Source organism: Populus trichocarpa, chromosome 11, assembly GCF_000002775.5.
Source record: "Populus trichocarpa isolate Nisqually-1 chromosome 11, P.trichocarpa_v4.1, whole genome shotgun sequence".
Lineage (NCBI taxonomy): Eukaryota > Viridiplantae > Streptophyta > Magnoliopsida > Malpighiales > Salicaceae > Populus > Populus trichocarpa.
Window position 1 is genome coordinate 599,420 of NC_037295.2, and position 15,576 is coordinate 614,995.

General features: G+C 34.3%; 3 protein-coding genes across 3 annotated transcripts; 1 reads left to right on the plus strand and 2 right to left on the minus strand.

Moving 5' to 3' along the window:
- Positions 1 to 3,853: 3,853 nt before the first annotated feature.
- LOC18102819 (uncharacterized) lies at positions 3,854 to 5,396 on the plus strand. The gene is made up of 3 exons (XM_024592259.2): positions 3,854 to 4,817; positions 4,902 to 4,943; positions 5,054 to 5,396. The coding sequence occupies exons 1-3, from the start codon at positions 3,986 to 3,988 to the stop codon at positions 5,179 to 5,181; spliced, it is 1,002 nt and encodes a 333-aa protein (XP_024448027.1). The 5' UTR covers positions 3,854 to 3,985; the 3' UTR covers positions 5,182 to 5,396.
- A 549-nt stretch (positions 5,397 to 5,945) lies between these two features.
- On the minus strand, positions 5,946 to 7,779 carry LOC18102818 (putative pectate lyase 2). The gene is made up of 4 exons (XM_024611467.2): positions 7,059 to 7,779; positions 6,745 to 6,848; positions 6,496 to 6,631; positions 5,946 to 6,371 (listed from the first exon to the last, which is right to left on the minus strand). Exons 1-4 carry the CDS (start codon positions 7,776 to 7,778, stop codon positions 6,153 to 6,155), a joined length of 1,179 nt encoding a protein of 392 aa, XP_024467235.1. The 5' UTR covers position 7,779; the 3' UTR covers positions 5,946 to 6,152.
- A 3,842-nt stretch (positions 7,780 to 11,621) lies between these two features.
- LOC7484524 (probable pectate lyase 16) lies at positions 11,622 to 13,578 on the minus strand. The gene is made up of 4 exons (XM_002317096.2): positions 12,862 to 13,578; positions 12,685 to 12,788; positions 12,468 to 12,606; positions 11,622 to 11,883 (listed from the first exon to the last, which is right to left on the minus strand). The coding sequence occupies exons 1-4, from the start codon at positions 13,576 to 13,578 to the stop codon at positions 11,662 to 11,664; spliced, it is 1,182 nt and encodes a 393-aa protein (XP_002317132.1). The 3' UTR covers positions 11,622 to 11,661.
- Between the last annotated feature and the right edge of the window lie 1,998 nt (positions 13,579 to 15,576).

Below are 15,576 nucleotides of genomic sequence, written 5' to 3' on the forward strand. Positions count from 1 at the left end.
TTAGCTCGTGGAATTAATAGATAATTGGTCGAACCATATAAATATGTGTGCCATTTTTTCTTTATGTCCTTTTCAATCTCTGACATTACACTCAACAAGAATATCTAGATTAAAATCATGCACAAATCCCCAATAAATTGGTATCAGAATCGAAGTCTGCGCTAACATATAGTCTGATATTAATACAATAGATTCATTCGTACCAATTTGCACGGGTTGTGTTTTCATATATTTTTTTTTTCAATCTCTTTAACTTTACACTCTACAAGGTATGATAATACGAGTTATTTTAAAAGTCAGTAGTGGTCCAGTGTGACTGGTTTCTGTATAAGCAACCCATGTTTATGAAATTTGATCAATTGTTACTTGTAAGATCATCCTACTCAAATTCTTTGTCAAATACAAAACTTAATTATCAAATTCTTATCCAAATATAGTGTAAAAACTAGATCATTGTCGATTCTAGGCTGCATATCAAATTAATTTTCTTAATGTAAAAAAAATATCTAGATGTTACAAGCATGTTTTCTAGTAGAAAAAATTTAAATTGTGTAGGAGTTGATCTGATGTGATCTAATCAACTTGACAAACTTAAAAGCAACTCAAAAAATTGTTAAAAATATAATTTGACTAAAAACAATTTAAGATAACATGTTTTTTTTTGAAAAATATTGAGACAAAAATATATTAGATCAACCTGGATCAACTTGCTAAATCCATGACCCGAATCATGAGAACGAGATGACCTCAAATAAAACAATTAAAACCAAATATGAAACCTAATTCCCAAATAAACCAATGTCAAAGGATGAAATTGAAAAAAAATCAATTAAAAAAAGAGACAAAAAACCAACTCAAGTCAACTTGGGTTAACCTGTCAAAGTTGCACCCCAGGCTATGTAACTGGGATAACTCTATAGAAAATAAATCATAACAAATTATGAAGATCAATTCTCAATCAATCCAATGTTGAATGATGAAATTCAAAAGAAATATTAATAAAAAAGATAAAAAAATCCCGAGTCAACCTGAGTTAACCAACCAAATTTGTGATCTAGGTAATGAGACCGGGATAACCTTGTAGAAAGAAAAAAAAATAAAAAAATAAAACTTAATTTCAAATCAACCAATTATTAAAGGATGAAATTAAAAAAAAATTAAACTAAAAAAAACCTTGAGTTAACCTAGGACTCAGGATAAACAATTCCAATGTTGAGGTTCCATGATTTTGTCCGATTCTCATGATTTTATCGAAATGAAAATGCAAGAACATTTAAATCCCACCAACGCTCCTCCTTCATGGAATTGGCAAGAATTCTTTGATAAGTTGAAAATCCTTTCACCCAACAAGAACAAAAAAATAAAATTAAGGTCGACTGGGAAGTCATGTCCATCTGATTAATTGTCGGCCATCTACAGTAACCCAAAAGAAGTAACTTGGATGCACGACATTAAAGGCTACATTTTGGACCCTGAAAATTGAAAGAACTACTTTTCCATGGGCAATTTCGGTGGGGACTTTGAAGCAAGAAAGTTCCGTTTTCTCCTCCTCCTCTTCTTCCTGTAGCTAGGTAGCAGATTCTAAGAATATAATGATACCTTTCAGACTATGTCATGGGATTTGGTCTGAAATTCAGGACCTCCTTCTGATATATATAATCTTGGTCAAGTTCTTTGAGTCTTAAGCCATGTGGACATGGCCGGTTTTTTCAATGAATGAGAGCATATTTCCAAACCAAGCAACCACTTCAAGCCATGCACCCGTGCACCCTTCGTGTATTCGTGTTCACAACGAAGATGCACTCGTCTTTCTTCTTTGTTTTTCTTGTTTTTTTTTGCAACATTTCTACCCTTAATGGTTCAGAAATTGTCAACAAAGTCTTTTCATACATATTTGGCGATGGACTTTGTTTGAATGTTCACAATATGTTGTAAGAATAATCTCAAAGATATAAATAGTCTCAATTTTTCTTCCCCGTCATTTCTATCCTTAATGGGTAAGAGATTTCCAACAACGTCTAATTTGCATACATATTCGGGCATAGACTCTGTCCGAATTGTATAATTTTTGAAGTAAGAAAGCACATATTCTAGTTGATGTTCACAACTCAGAAATCAGTTTTTTTTTTTCTAATAAAATTGATAAAAAATTAATTAGAGCCAAAACTGATACCAACTTTATGGGGGTGTTTTTTTTTTCTTATTTTTTTTGATAAAAAATAAGTTGTTCTCATCAAAATTATGAAACCGTTGAAAATATTATTTCTCATTTGAGTTTTAATTAAATCAAGCACATACCTCATTGATTGCGAAGAAAATCCACAAGAATTAATCATGTTAACAATAACGTATACTGAACCATGAACCCTTGTCAACCTAACTGCCTACTCTCGTGACCCACATCACATAATTATGGATCCCAAATACATGTATTACGGGGGAAGTGATTATTTTGAAAAATGTTTTTTTTATTTAGATAATATATATTGTTTTTATTTTTTTCAAATTTATTTTTAACATTAACATATTAAAATGATCCAAAAACATAAAAAAAATTAATTTAAAATAAAATAAAATTTTAAATCCATTTAAAAATACTTTTAAAATAAAAAAATAAACAGCGAATAAAGAATGTGGAGATGATTCATTTGAAAAACGTGGCAACCATATTTATGAGTCCTTTTGACCATGGATGAACATCCGGTGACTCTTCAGCTTAATTTATGTGACTGAAGGCTCTTTTCAATTAGTTGCCTTAATTGATTAGATTAGACCACAGGTAGTATGGTTGCTGACTGCTAGCTTTATGCCTCAAGTTGGATTATAATTTTCTTGCAGCCTTAGCTGTTAAAGCAAATTGGACAGGCAATGACCACATGAATATGTTTCTAAGACAAGTGTAATTTCGTGATTGGTGTTGGTGGGTTTCATAAAATTATGTTAAAAAGAATAAAATTAACTCAATTAAAATATATGAATAAATCAAGGATAAATTGAATAAGTAATGCTAATAATAATAATAATAATTAATAACTAAAAAATTAAGTGATCACACAGGAAGTGCCAAACCTAAATCTTAGCCTCTTAAATTAATTAGAGTTTTTAACTTTTCTTCTAGAAGTTGGGAAGATCACGTTGTTATAGTGTTTTTGCAGCCACTATACTTTTCTCCAAATTGGTATTTTTCAAACTCCGGTGTCGTGTTTATTTTGTCAATAGTCTTACTTTTCAAATAATTATTTTTATTTTGAGACCCAAATTGGAAAATTAATAAGGATGAAATTATATAAAAAGATGAAAATAAGGACTAAATAAGAAACAAATTTATGCTTCTCAAGAAAGTGAAAAAACTATATATGAATATGGGAACTGCAAGTTTAGACTGGACCAAAAAAATTAAAGTAGATCACAAATCTAATCTTTCATTGGTGAAGCCCATCATAATAGACTGCAAAGCCCAAAGGCCCAAGGGTGGAGTTGCTATAATCACAGTTGTTAGACCCAAGAAAGATGCCAGCCCAGCTAAAAGTTCCTGGTATTAGTGCTATATGGTCAATACAATGACTCTGTTTTAAAACAAAGGTTTTAGCCCTGTTGGTTAGCCTCTCAATTTCCCCATTTGGCCATGAAACTCTCACTTCCATGCATCTCGGCTCTTGACCAAAATCATCCCAAAGAAAATGAACAAATTAAGGAACAGAAGCACTGATCCTTTAGGTCTTCTGTTTATGATTTTTGCTTTCATAGGACACATACTCTTCAATCATTCCCGTGTCTCAAGATTCTCTTCTAAAACCATAAAGCAAAGAACAAGTGAAAACAAAGTAACAAGCAAACATAAAAGAAAAGAAAGGAAAAAGAAAAGGAACAGTCATGACATATATTCTTTTTGACAACTCTTTTTAAGCCTTCCTTCCCTTTACTCATTTCACTGCTATCCTTGACCATATGAACTAGAAATTCAAAGCTTCCATCACATATTTTAATGGCTTACAATCCTTCTTCAAGGTCCTGTTTTTATGATTCTTTTTGTTTCCTATTCATTACATTCGTTCTTCCATTTTTCTTCCTCACAAAAGCTCAAGCTGCAAGCCATTGTAGAACCTCATGTGGTACCATTCCAATAAACTACCCTTTTGGCATCGATGATGGCTGTGGCAGTCCATATTACAGGCACATGCTTTTATGCTCCGATTCGGGCATTCTCGAGCTTCGAACGCCTTCCGGGAGATACCAAGTTCGTAGCATAAGCTACTCAGACCCTCACATGATAGTCACCGATCCATTCATGTGGAAGTGTAAAGATGGTCATCACTTTCGTGCAACTAGGGCATTTAGCCTTGATACAAGCACACATTTAACACTCTCCTCTCAAAATGACTACCTCTTCTTCAATTGCAGTGAAGAGAAAGTGATTGTTGAGCCAAAACCTATCTTCTGCGAGAGGTTTCCTGATCGGTGCGACTCGACATGTGATAGTGCTAGTTACCTTTGCAGGCACTTGCCAGGATGTGGTGCTGCATTAGGAGGACGTTCTTGCTGCTCTTACTTCCCAAAAGCGACCGAATCTTTGAGGCTGATGCTGAAGTATTGTGCTAGTTACACTAGTATTTATTGGAGAATTAATGGTGCAAATGCTCCTGATGATCATGTACCTGAGTATGGTATTAGAGTTGATTTTGACATTCCAGTGACTACAGATTGCCTTCAATGTCAAGACATGAAGAAAGGAGGTGGAAGATGTGGATTTGACACACAATCACAGAATTTCCTATGTCTGTGCAATCAGAGATCAAATGTCACAACATATTGCAATGGTATGTTAGTATCCAAGCCTTTTCATCCCACTATTTCAAAACCAAATGTCATAAATCAAAATTTATGTTGGCTCTGTTTTACAGATCACAGCAGCAGTAGCCATAGCAAGGCAGGAATAATTGCAGGTGAAGCATTGAAATTTCATTTATGGTTTCAAAATTTTCTTGGCATATTTCAGACATTATATTGAAAGACCAGGCTTACTTAATTTGATGTTTCTTATTTTGGTTTGCAGGGACTGTAACTGGAGTTTCAGCTGCTGGGGCATTAGGAATTGGTGCTGGTCTATGGTATTGGAAGAAAGTGAGAGCCTCAGCACCAGTAACATGTGGGGTTCAAAGCAATGAGAATAGGCTCTTTTAAGAACAAATCAACAAAAGTGAATACCAATCACTTTCTCTTTTCTAATTTCCCTATTTTTTGAGTTGCCTTTCGCACTTTAATAAGCAACTTAATGGATCTGTTTTCTTTGTTTTAAATTTTAAACCTGCACTGTTTATAGAGTACTATATGATAGTTTTTGCTTTTGGGTTTCTAAATTAGTGCTACCAGCAGAGTGCTGTTACATTGTCTGTCAACTTTCCTTCTTCCCCCCCCCCCCCCCCAATTCGTCAGAACTAGATAATGCACTAGTGAGCTTAATTGGCATAGTAAATTGATCACTGTTTTAAGTAACGTGAACTTAGGTTGATCCTGCTGGAATGAATTAGAAAAGAAAAAAAATAAAAAGTACTTTGTTTTATAGTTATTAAACCCGACATGATTTTACTAGAAACCAAGTTTGATAACGAATCAAATTAAAAATTGATCGGTCAAATCTAATTAACTTAACTGAAACCTAGATAAAAACTTGGCCGAATTAACTCCAAATATTATTTTTTGTAAAAAAAAATGTTGTTGGGTCAACTAAACAACCCAGAACTCAAGTCTTAAACCGGATATGAGCCGAGTTCATTGCCAACCAAAAACGAAAGTGGAGAGATAATAATTATTATAATGATCACAAATTTGCTTTATTGGTGGATTTCACTTGCTTTACATTGACACATTGTATCTTACAAAAAGCTGTTCTGGCAAACATGGACCCTCTGATTAACACCCTAAACTATCCTTGGAACAATATCTCATTGGACTGGTTTAAAGTCCTTGTATATAACTGTCAGATCAGATGTGTATATGATACAATTATATATCTCAAAGTGCTAAATTTCTGATACATGCTTCCCAAGAACACTTTACATAGGGGTAAAAGGAAGGTCAAAAAAAGAAAAAGAAAAAAGGAAATAGAATTACAGAAGAACGGGCAACAGGTTTTGGCAAAATGTTTGAGGGTGTCAACATGGTTGACCCCTAAAACAGTTTAGAGGACCTGCACCAGATGTTAAAGCAGGAACCAAGGACCCAGGAGCCACCGTAAAGGACTGGGTTTTAGAATAAAGTGGCGCACAACTTCCATATCCAGATTGTACAAAATAAGCACCATTCATAAATACATCCTTAGATGATCTCCATTTCCAATTCGTCCAGCCATTCTTGGCCTCTCTCTTAGTAACCTGTAATGCAAGAAACATTATCCATATTAAATAAAGATAAGTTGTTCGTATATAGGCTATGATTAAGAATATCTAGTTCTCTGCATATGGGATATAATTAAGAAGATTATCTTGTAAATTATACCTGCTTGGAATTACCATTACGAGCTAAAAAGTAGTTTCCTTCACTAAAGATGGTTGGATTAGCACTGCCACCAATCGCGTACATTTGCCACTCATCATATCTATTGTTAGCAACATGAGCATAGCCAAACCTTACCCTGCAATACGATACCCCCAAAATTTATCTTAGATTTGATTGATAAGACTCCTATCAAATTAAACATCAAAAAGAGAAAAGAATGCCCCATAGGAGAAATATTGTTTCTTTTACCTTGGCATCCTCTCAATAAGTCCAGAGCCAAAACGGTTGAAAGCTATAGTTACTTTCATAACTTTATCTGCTGTATATCCATCATTGTGTCCAAGCAACATCACCTGCCAGTGCAGTTCATTTGGTTAGCAGCCAAGCCTAGCTTTGAGAAATTATTAATTTTGTGGACATAATTAAAGACTAACGTTGGAATGATCTATGTAACCAATGTGGTCATAAGCAAGATAATGAGGCATCAGGTTCGAGTCTCACACCTTTATCAATACTCTAATAAAATTGGAACACATTTATAAAATGAAGTGCAGTCTAAGTACCTTGTCATGCTGGGAGAAGTAATTGTTAGAGATTGTGATGGAGGTTGAAGCATGAATTACATCAATTAGGCCATCGGTGCAACGAGCAAGATAGCAATGGTCAATCCAAACGTTTGAAGATGCAAAGATGGCAATGGCATCTCCATCGGAGCCTCCACGCTTCCCAACGTGCGTAGGAGTGCTAATAACTCTACCAGATTTCCCTGGTTTGCAATCATGAATACTAATCCCATGAATAATAACATGGCTAACACCTTGAATTGTTATGCACGGTCCATATGCAATCTCTACTTTAGCTCCCCTCCCATCTATAGTCTTATAACTATTCATTATAAGCTCATTTCTAAGTGTGATTACCATATCCTTGGCAAAAACGATCCAAAGAGGTTTACTTTGGATAGCACCATACCGAAGCATGCCCGGTTTAGGGTTGACAGGATCATCATTCGGTGTAGTAACGACGTATATCGCCCCATATTTCCCTCCCATCGCGCCTCTGCCAAACCCTACGGCGCAATCGGCCAAGGCACGACGATTGTTGGCCCAATTTGATTGGGCACGCCAGCATGAGTCTATAGTGTTAAGAGTTTTCTTAATATTGCTTGGAAGATAGCTTGATAAGGGTTTATAATGCTTGTAATCTAGTGCATAAGCTGGTAGGGTTAAACATAAGTATGGTACAAGAAATGCAAGCAATATTAGAGGGGCTGGTGAGGCCATGGCTAGCTAGTTGAGATAATTCGAAGAAGGAATAAATAGAAGGGGATTTTATAGAGCAAGAGAAGGTGGGTCACACGTCTAGAGGCTAAAGACATTGAGTTGTTTGGTAAGAATTTAGTGCTAGACAAACGTGGTTGCACGAGCTCTATCTGGTTGACTTGTCTATCTCAAAGAAGAAGAAAGCCAAGAATAAAAAGATGGTTGACATCGCAAGTCTGCTCTGAAATTATAAAGAAAACTTGGAAATCCACTACATCATTCAAGTGTACAATGGATTTGGCAAGATGCAGAAGAATATTTGTCTGAACAAGCAATTTAGAGCCATTTAAAATTAAAGTGATTTATATGATTCAATTAATTGATTTATAATAATAAATCTTGCAATTATCCAAAAATATAGATAAATATATGTTACTATTTGGGAATTAAGAGTTGATGTACGTGATATGTAATGTATGTCTTACACTTTTTTTTAGATGTGAATTAACATTAATAGGAGTCCATTGTTACTCATCTAAAATCCAACATTAATTACGGTTGAAATTAATTCACAATGGTTTTTTTGGCTTACATCTTAAAACCCTCACTCTTCATGGAATTTAACTAAAAACTCACAAAATCTCACCATTTCGAGTTCTGATTCTACAAGGTAATGGGCTCTTCAGCTTTCATTTTTCTTCAATTTTTTAATACCCACTTTTCCCTGACTCCATTTTAATTTTTGGCATGCAAGATAAATGCGTTATAATTATGGTATTTGATTTGGTTTTAGTGTTCATCAGTGGTGCTCGTATAAGTTTTAAATTTAAATGAAGAATAAACTTGAGAGTGATATAAAACTATTAATTGGAATTTAATTAACAATTTTAAATTTTTGAATTGAAATAATTATTAGAAACGATCCAGTTTTATTATATTTGAATTGATAAAAAATACACTGCAACTTAAGATCTCAACCCTTTTACTTATTCAAGATTATCACTTCATGGAATCGAAATCAAAATTATAAAAACTTTAGACTCGATTTGAGTTTTTCACTGTTATATATTGGACTAGTAATTGACCTGTAAAACAATTTTTTTTATTAGAATAAAAGATATTTTTATGTTTAAGTTAATAAATATAGAAAAGGTGAAATATGTGTGTGAAGAGAGAACATATGACAGGGAAAACAATGTTGCATGTGAAACATGAGAGTAATAAAATCAGGTGAGTTTATCTCAACCTTTTACTTGATGATCTATGATATTTAAGAATACTTTAGGTCACATAAGCTTACCTGTTCGAGAGAGAGAAATGATGATAAATATCTGACTTCGTAAAAAGTTGGGTCATTAGTTGTTGTACCACGCTTACCATTGAAGGATAGGCTGATTCTTGAGAGTAATCCATAGGTAGAAGGGTGGCCAAACTATGAGAATTGCAGAGTCAAGCTTAGAAATAGTCATTGGTGGAAAGGTTAGCCCGTGATAGTTTAAGAAAGATAGTTATTAGCCAAAGAGGATGGCCATTATAGGTTATAAGTGCTAGCGTAGGAGTTATGATTAGGAATATCCAATAGTGAAAAGGTTGGTTTGAAACATTTTATTGACGAGATAGGTTGGCCATTGCGCAGGATTCGATTGGGCTGAGGTGGGACTGACCCTTACTCCATTTCTCTTTCTCTTCTTTATATTTTTTGGGCTCTAAAGCTAGAGAGGGGTCGGTTGGGATTAGCTTAGAGAGGTTTCTATTAGGTTTGGCCAGGGTTGGAGAGGATTTGATACGAATCCTGTGTATATAAAGATAAAAAAACTTATAGTCAAATCAACTATTTTCAAGAAATCTAAAATCATGTTGTGTTGAGCTTGAGATAACGATAATCTATACTGAGACACTAAAACTATAGATAACAAAAAGCAAAGGTAGTAGAGACAATGAAGATAGAACAACAAAAACAAAAACAAAAATGAAGACAAAATAGTGTTCGTTAACGGTGTACATGATAGACTAATTGTCTTTGTATCTTGTTTTGTTATGGTGAATAAGACAAAATAAATTATAAAAATATCTATTTTACCCTTAATATGTATTATTGTCAAATTTACATAATTAAAAAATAGTTATATATTATTTTTTTTACTTTTGTTTATATTAAATGTTGAAATTAATAATATTATAATAATTCTAGTTATAAAATCTAGATTTGCCCGACAGTTGACTTGAGGTCTAAAATAGTCCACATTTAATTAGAAAAATTAGGCTAGTCCTGGTCGACGTCTTTCTCAACCTGTGATCTGAGCCTTGTCTTGGTTCGACTTCTGAGTCAGATTTCGGAGTCAGATCTTACATTGACCCAAGTCAACGATCAACCTGACCTATGATCAGGGTCAACCTCAAAGTCAGACTTTAAAACTACGATAATAACCACTTTTATTCTTACATTGACCTAAGTCAACGATCAATCCAACCCAAGACTTGGGTCGACCCTCGAGTCGGATTTTAAAACTATGATAATAATCACTTTTATTCTTACATAGATTCGAGTTAACGGTTAACTCGACCTATAACTCGAGTCTTGCCCCAGGTTGACCCCTAAGTTCAGTTTTAAAACTATGATAATAATTATTTTTATATTATTTTGACTTGGATCAACCCAAGTTAACCCTCTTGACTTGTGACCCAGGCTTTATCCCGGATCAACCTCGAGTTAGGTTTTAAAATTATGATAATAATTACTTTTATCTTTATATTGATCGAGTCAATGGTCATCCTGACCCGTGACCCGGATCTTGCCCCAGTTCAACCTCCGAGTTGGGTTGACCATCTCGACCCATGACTCGGGCCTTATCTTAGATTGTTTTTTAGTTGAGTTTTAAAACTATGATAATAATTATATTTTATCCACGTATATTTTAGTTGGACAATTTTAAAATTGAGAGTTTTTTACAAAGATATTTTAGAAATAAAAAATAATAGATATTTTCTTTGAAGACATATTCATTTTTATACTTTCTGATTTAGAAATATAGAAATTCACTTTAAAATTATCTTAAAAACATATTTATTTTTATGTCTTTGTCTTTATTTTGCTAACTAAATACATTTTTGTCACCATAGTTTTTGTTTATTCTTCCGATAATGACTAAATACTATCAAAGTACATATGATTTTTGTTTTTATAAATGCATAATACATATATAACTTATATATATCTAGAATTTAAGAGGAAAAAATATAAAGATAAATTATTATAATGCCTTTGAAATATTATGAAACCATAGAAAAAATATAAAAGATCAACTACTACTTATTTATTGGTGTTGATTTTAGTCTTTTCTCTTTTGTATTTTTTTTTAAAAAAATTAAACTAACATTCTATTTTGTAAAATTAATCTTTAAATTATAAAATCAAAATATTATTAACACATCGGTTATACAAGAGAATACAAACCTAATTAGATTTCAACACATAAAATCATGCCAATAAAACTTGTAGAGATAAAATCAAAATGAATTAAGTTCGGTGACCGAAGTGGTATAAATAAAAACTTCAACGACCTAGAAAATAAAAAATTTAGCCACAAAAAATGACTTGAAAAATAAAACTTCTTATAATTTAATCTGAAACTTAAATTTAATAGGTCAAGAAGCATGTATTTTTAACCATTACGCATTTCGTCAGGTTAAAAATAAGGCTTTGCTAATAATTTCTTATTTGTTTTTTAAATTTCCATCTTATTGCTGGTCCATGTAATTTGTTACGAAATACTCGATCCATAATTTATTGTGGTAACAAGGTATTAAATAAAATTCTCATTAAAAAAAAGAAAAGAAATAATGCTAGGGAAATATATATGCATGTAAACAGCAAGGAGATTATCCTGGCTTAGAAAATGCCATGTCAACAAGCATGTCCAACAACACAGGTTAAGGGGCCTGCATCAGATGTTAAAGAAGGAACCATAGTTCCTGGGAAAACTACAAAGGACTGAGCTTCGGAATAGAGTGGAGCACAACTTCCATATCCAGATGGAACAAAGTAAGCACCATTCATAAATACATCCTTGGATGATGACCTCCATTTCCAATTCTTCCAGCCACCATCAGCCTCTCTTTTTGTAACCTATATATACATAAAAAAAAATAGATTTGTGAGTAATTAAATATTAATTGTTGCTTATAAAAGATACATAATTTTTACATGGATTAATTTAGCTGTGTGTTTTGTGGTGTAATGTATAGTGTTTTTTACAAGTATTTTTTAATTAAAAATATATTAAAATAATTTTTTCATATTTTTTTTACGACATCAAAACCATCTAAAAAACATCAATTTGATATATTTTCAAATTAAAAATATTTTAGAAAGCAAGTTGTAATGCAAAAAAAAAAAAAAAAAACATTATAGTCAAAACAATAGATTTTAATGTTTGTAAAATTATGTGTTAATGTTTTAAGATACAAAAGATAAATATAAAAGGGAGGAAAATAAAGATATAAGAATAAATTTGTTTTTAAGATAGTTTTAAAGTAAATATCTGTTATTTTTTATATGAGAACATTTTTTATTTGTTTTAATTTTCTCTGTCTCTTTTATTATAAAACAGCAACAACATTACTTAATTGATTGATGCGATAAATCAAGATGGTGTGACAGATCAAGCTTAGTTTCATATAATAATTTCCTTAATATATAAGAATACACACCTCCTTGGCGTAGGAAATATCAGGAGCTATAAAGTAGTTCCCTTCACTAAATATGGTTGAACCAGCACTACCGCCAATGGCATACATTTGCCATTCATCATATCTATTGTTGGCAACATGAGCATAGCCAAACCTTACTCTGCATTAATATTCAAAAATGTTTTTGTTAGATTTAATTCCATTGATGTCGTGAGATTTTAATGCTAATTCCACTCACCTTGGCATTCTTTCAATGAGTCCAGGGCCAAAATGATTGAAGGCAACTGTTACTTTCATAACTTTATCAGCAGTATATTCATCATTATGTCCAAGCAACATCACCTGTTAGTGCCATATTTGTTGATCAGAGACTACAAGTTAGGCATGTTGAGAGGAATTAATGTTTTCTTCTTACCTTATCATGCTGAGCGAAATAGTTGTTGGATATGGTGACCGCAGTAGAAGCATGGATTACATCAATTAGGCCATCGATGCAACGAGCAAGATAGCAATGGTCAATCCAAATATGAGAAGATGCAAAAATGGAAATGGCATCTCCGTCAGCACCGCGGCGTTGGCCAACATGCGTCGGACTACTCCTGACAAGCCCCCGTTTCCCTGGCTTACAGTCATGAATGCTAATCCCATGTATGATAACATGACTAACACCTTCAATTTTTAGGCATGGTCCATCTGTAATCTCTACATTAGACCCTCTTCCATCTATAGTCTTGAAACTATTTATCATAAGCTCATTTTCAAGTTTAATCACCATGTCTTTGTCAAAAATGATCCAAAGAGGCTCAGTTTGGATAGCACCATACCGAAGTGTGCCTGGTTTCGGATCGGTAGGATCGTCATCTGGGGTGGTGACAACGTATGTTTTCCCATATTTCCCTCCGATTGCAGCTTGGCCAAATCCCACAGCACAATCAGCCAATGCACGACGATCGGTAGCCCAGTTGGACTCCGTGCGCCAGCATGAGTCTATGGTGTTCAAGACTTTCTTATAATTGCTTGGAAGATAGCTTGATAAGGGTTTAGGCTTGTATTCGAGTGAATCATCTTGCAAGGTTGAAGCAAAGAGTGTGGCAAGAAATGAAAGCAATAGGACATATGCTAGTGAGGCCATGGTTTGTGGTGGGGTGCACGGTACGAATGGATGGAAGGAGGGAATTGTATAGATATAGAAGACACGAAGGTGGTTAACACGATCTAGCTAGAGGCTAAAATATATTTTGTTAAGTTATTTGCTAGGGTTTTGATGTCTAGACAAAACGTGGTTGCACGATATCAAGGTTCTTGCCAAGCCAATTCTATGCATTCAGTGTAGATATATCAAGGGGGAAACAATGTGTTAAAGATCATGATCAAAATATTCCCTGATTGGGATCATATCATTAATTAGAAGAATAATCTATCTTATATGTCGCACGTGATGCGGCGTCGCGGCGAATATCCCCTTTATCAAGAAATGTATAATATCTATCTGGCAAATATGGAGAGACAATAAATTCTTGTCTTTTATCAGTGAAAAATGGAATGGGAGTCGCCACCTAGTATTTTGGTCACTAGGAACCCTAACTGGTCTCAGAGATCGGGTACGGGGACTGGTTGCGTAAAGGGAAGGTATTAGCACCCCAAATATGCCTTACCTAAGGTAAGCTGCATTGCTTGATTGTCTGATAAAAAGCTAAGGTGTTATCGTATTTCTAGTGGTTGATCTGTCTATGGTTTAAGAAAAGTCCTCCTCAGTAAGGAGGTCCTTATGTTATCGGGTAAAAACCTAACCGTTCTAACGTTTATATAAAAAATATATTTTTAATATCAGGAATACGTTTTACGTATAAATTCATAATCCCGATACTAAAAGAAGACAAAAAGATTTTTTTAGAATTTTTGAAATATTGGCCTAGTTCTCATGACTCTAACAAACTTGTTGTTACAGCCAAAATGCATACTAATACATATATTTTTTGAAAATTTTTTGTTGTATGAAAATATGATGTGATGATTTTTTTCTTTATTTTGGAGAGACTAGGCCGTATGATTGAAAACAAAACATTTTTTTTATTTTATATTTTTGATGTCTCGACGAAAATCGGGTATTTTAATACTGGATTTGTATCTTTACGGTATAAAAATACAAACCAGTATTAAACATTTTGATAAAAATATGCAGGAAAATCAACAAATTTTTTAAGGATTTTTCAGAATTTTTTATTTTTTTATATCTATAAATATATATAAATAATATAAATACATTATAATATATAATATAATATTAGGTGGGCTTGGCTGGGCCGGCCCAACTAACTGGGCCGGACTCAGCCCCAAAAGGGTTGGGCCGTTCTCGGCCCAACCGTTCTCCTTTTTTAGTCCGGGCTAAACCTGGCCCAGATAGCAGGGCTGGGCCAGAATCAGTCTGGCTTACAAAACATCAGGGCTGGGCCAGAACCAGCCTGGCCTAGATAAGGAAACCCACAGTGCTGGGCCAGAACCAACCTGGCCCAGCAACAACAAAAAACCAACGGGGGGACTTATTTTCCCCCCATCCTCCTGCATGCAGAACGAATGTTCTGCATGTAGGAGGAAACGCAGGCAACAAAATAAATGAGGGGGAATGAGAGTTTACCTGGCGCGGAGGAGGCGGTGCCTTGCTGGTCGGACTGCGTCGCTGGCGGTGCTGTGGTGGAGGCCGGTGGCTGTGTCGTGGCTCACGGACGGCGGCTCCAAGCAACGGCGCTGCTGTTTCAAGCGGCGGAGAGAGAGAGAGTCTTCCTCTTCCACTCTCCTCTAGTTTTTTCGTTTTTTTTTCTCTGTTTCGTTTACCAGCGGTCCCCCTTGTCTTCTCGGTTTTGTTTTGTTTTTGTTTCTAATTTCCCTCCCGGTTTCAAGCCTTTCCTTCCTTCCCTTTATTTCGGTTCCTCTCTCTTTCGGTTCGTTCTCTCCTCTCTTCGGTTCGTTCTGTTTTCTCATGTGTTTTTGTTTTTTTCCTCTGCGTTTTTTTTGTTCTCCCCCTCTTTTTCTTTTTTTTTTTGCGTGTTGGCGTTGCCTCTATTTATAGAGCCAAAGGAGCGGGGCTCATTATTGTTGCGCATGGGGAGCAGGGCAGTGCCGGTCGGTTGGC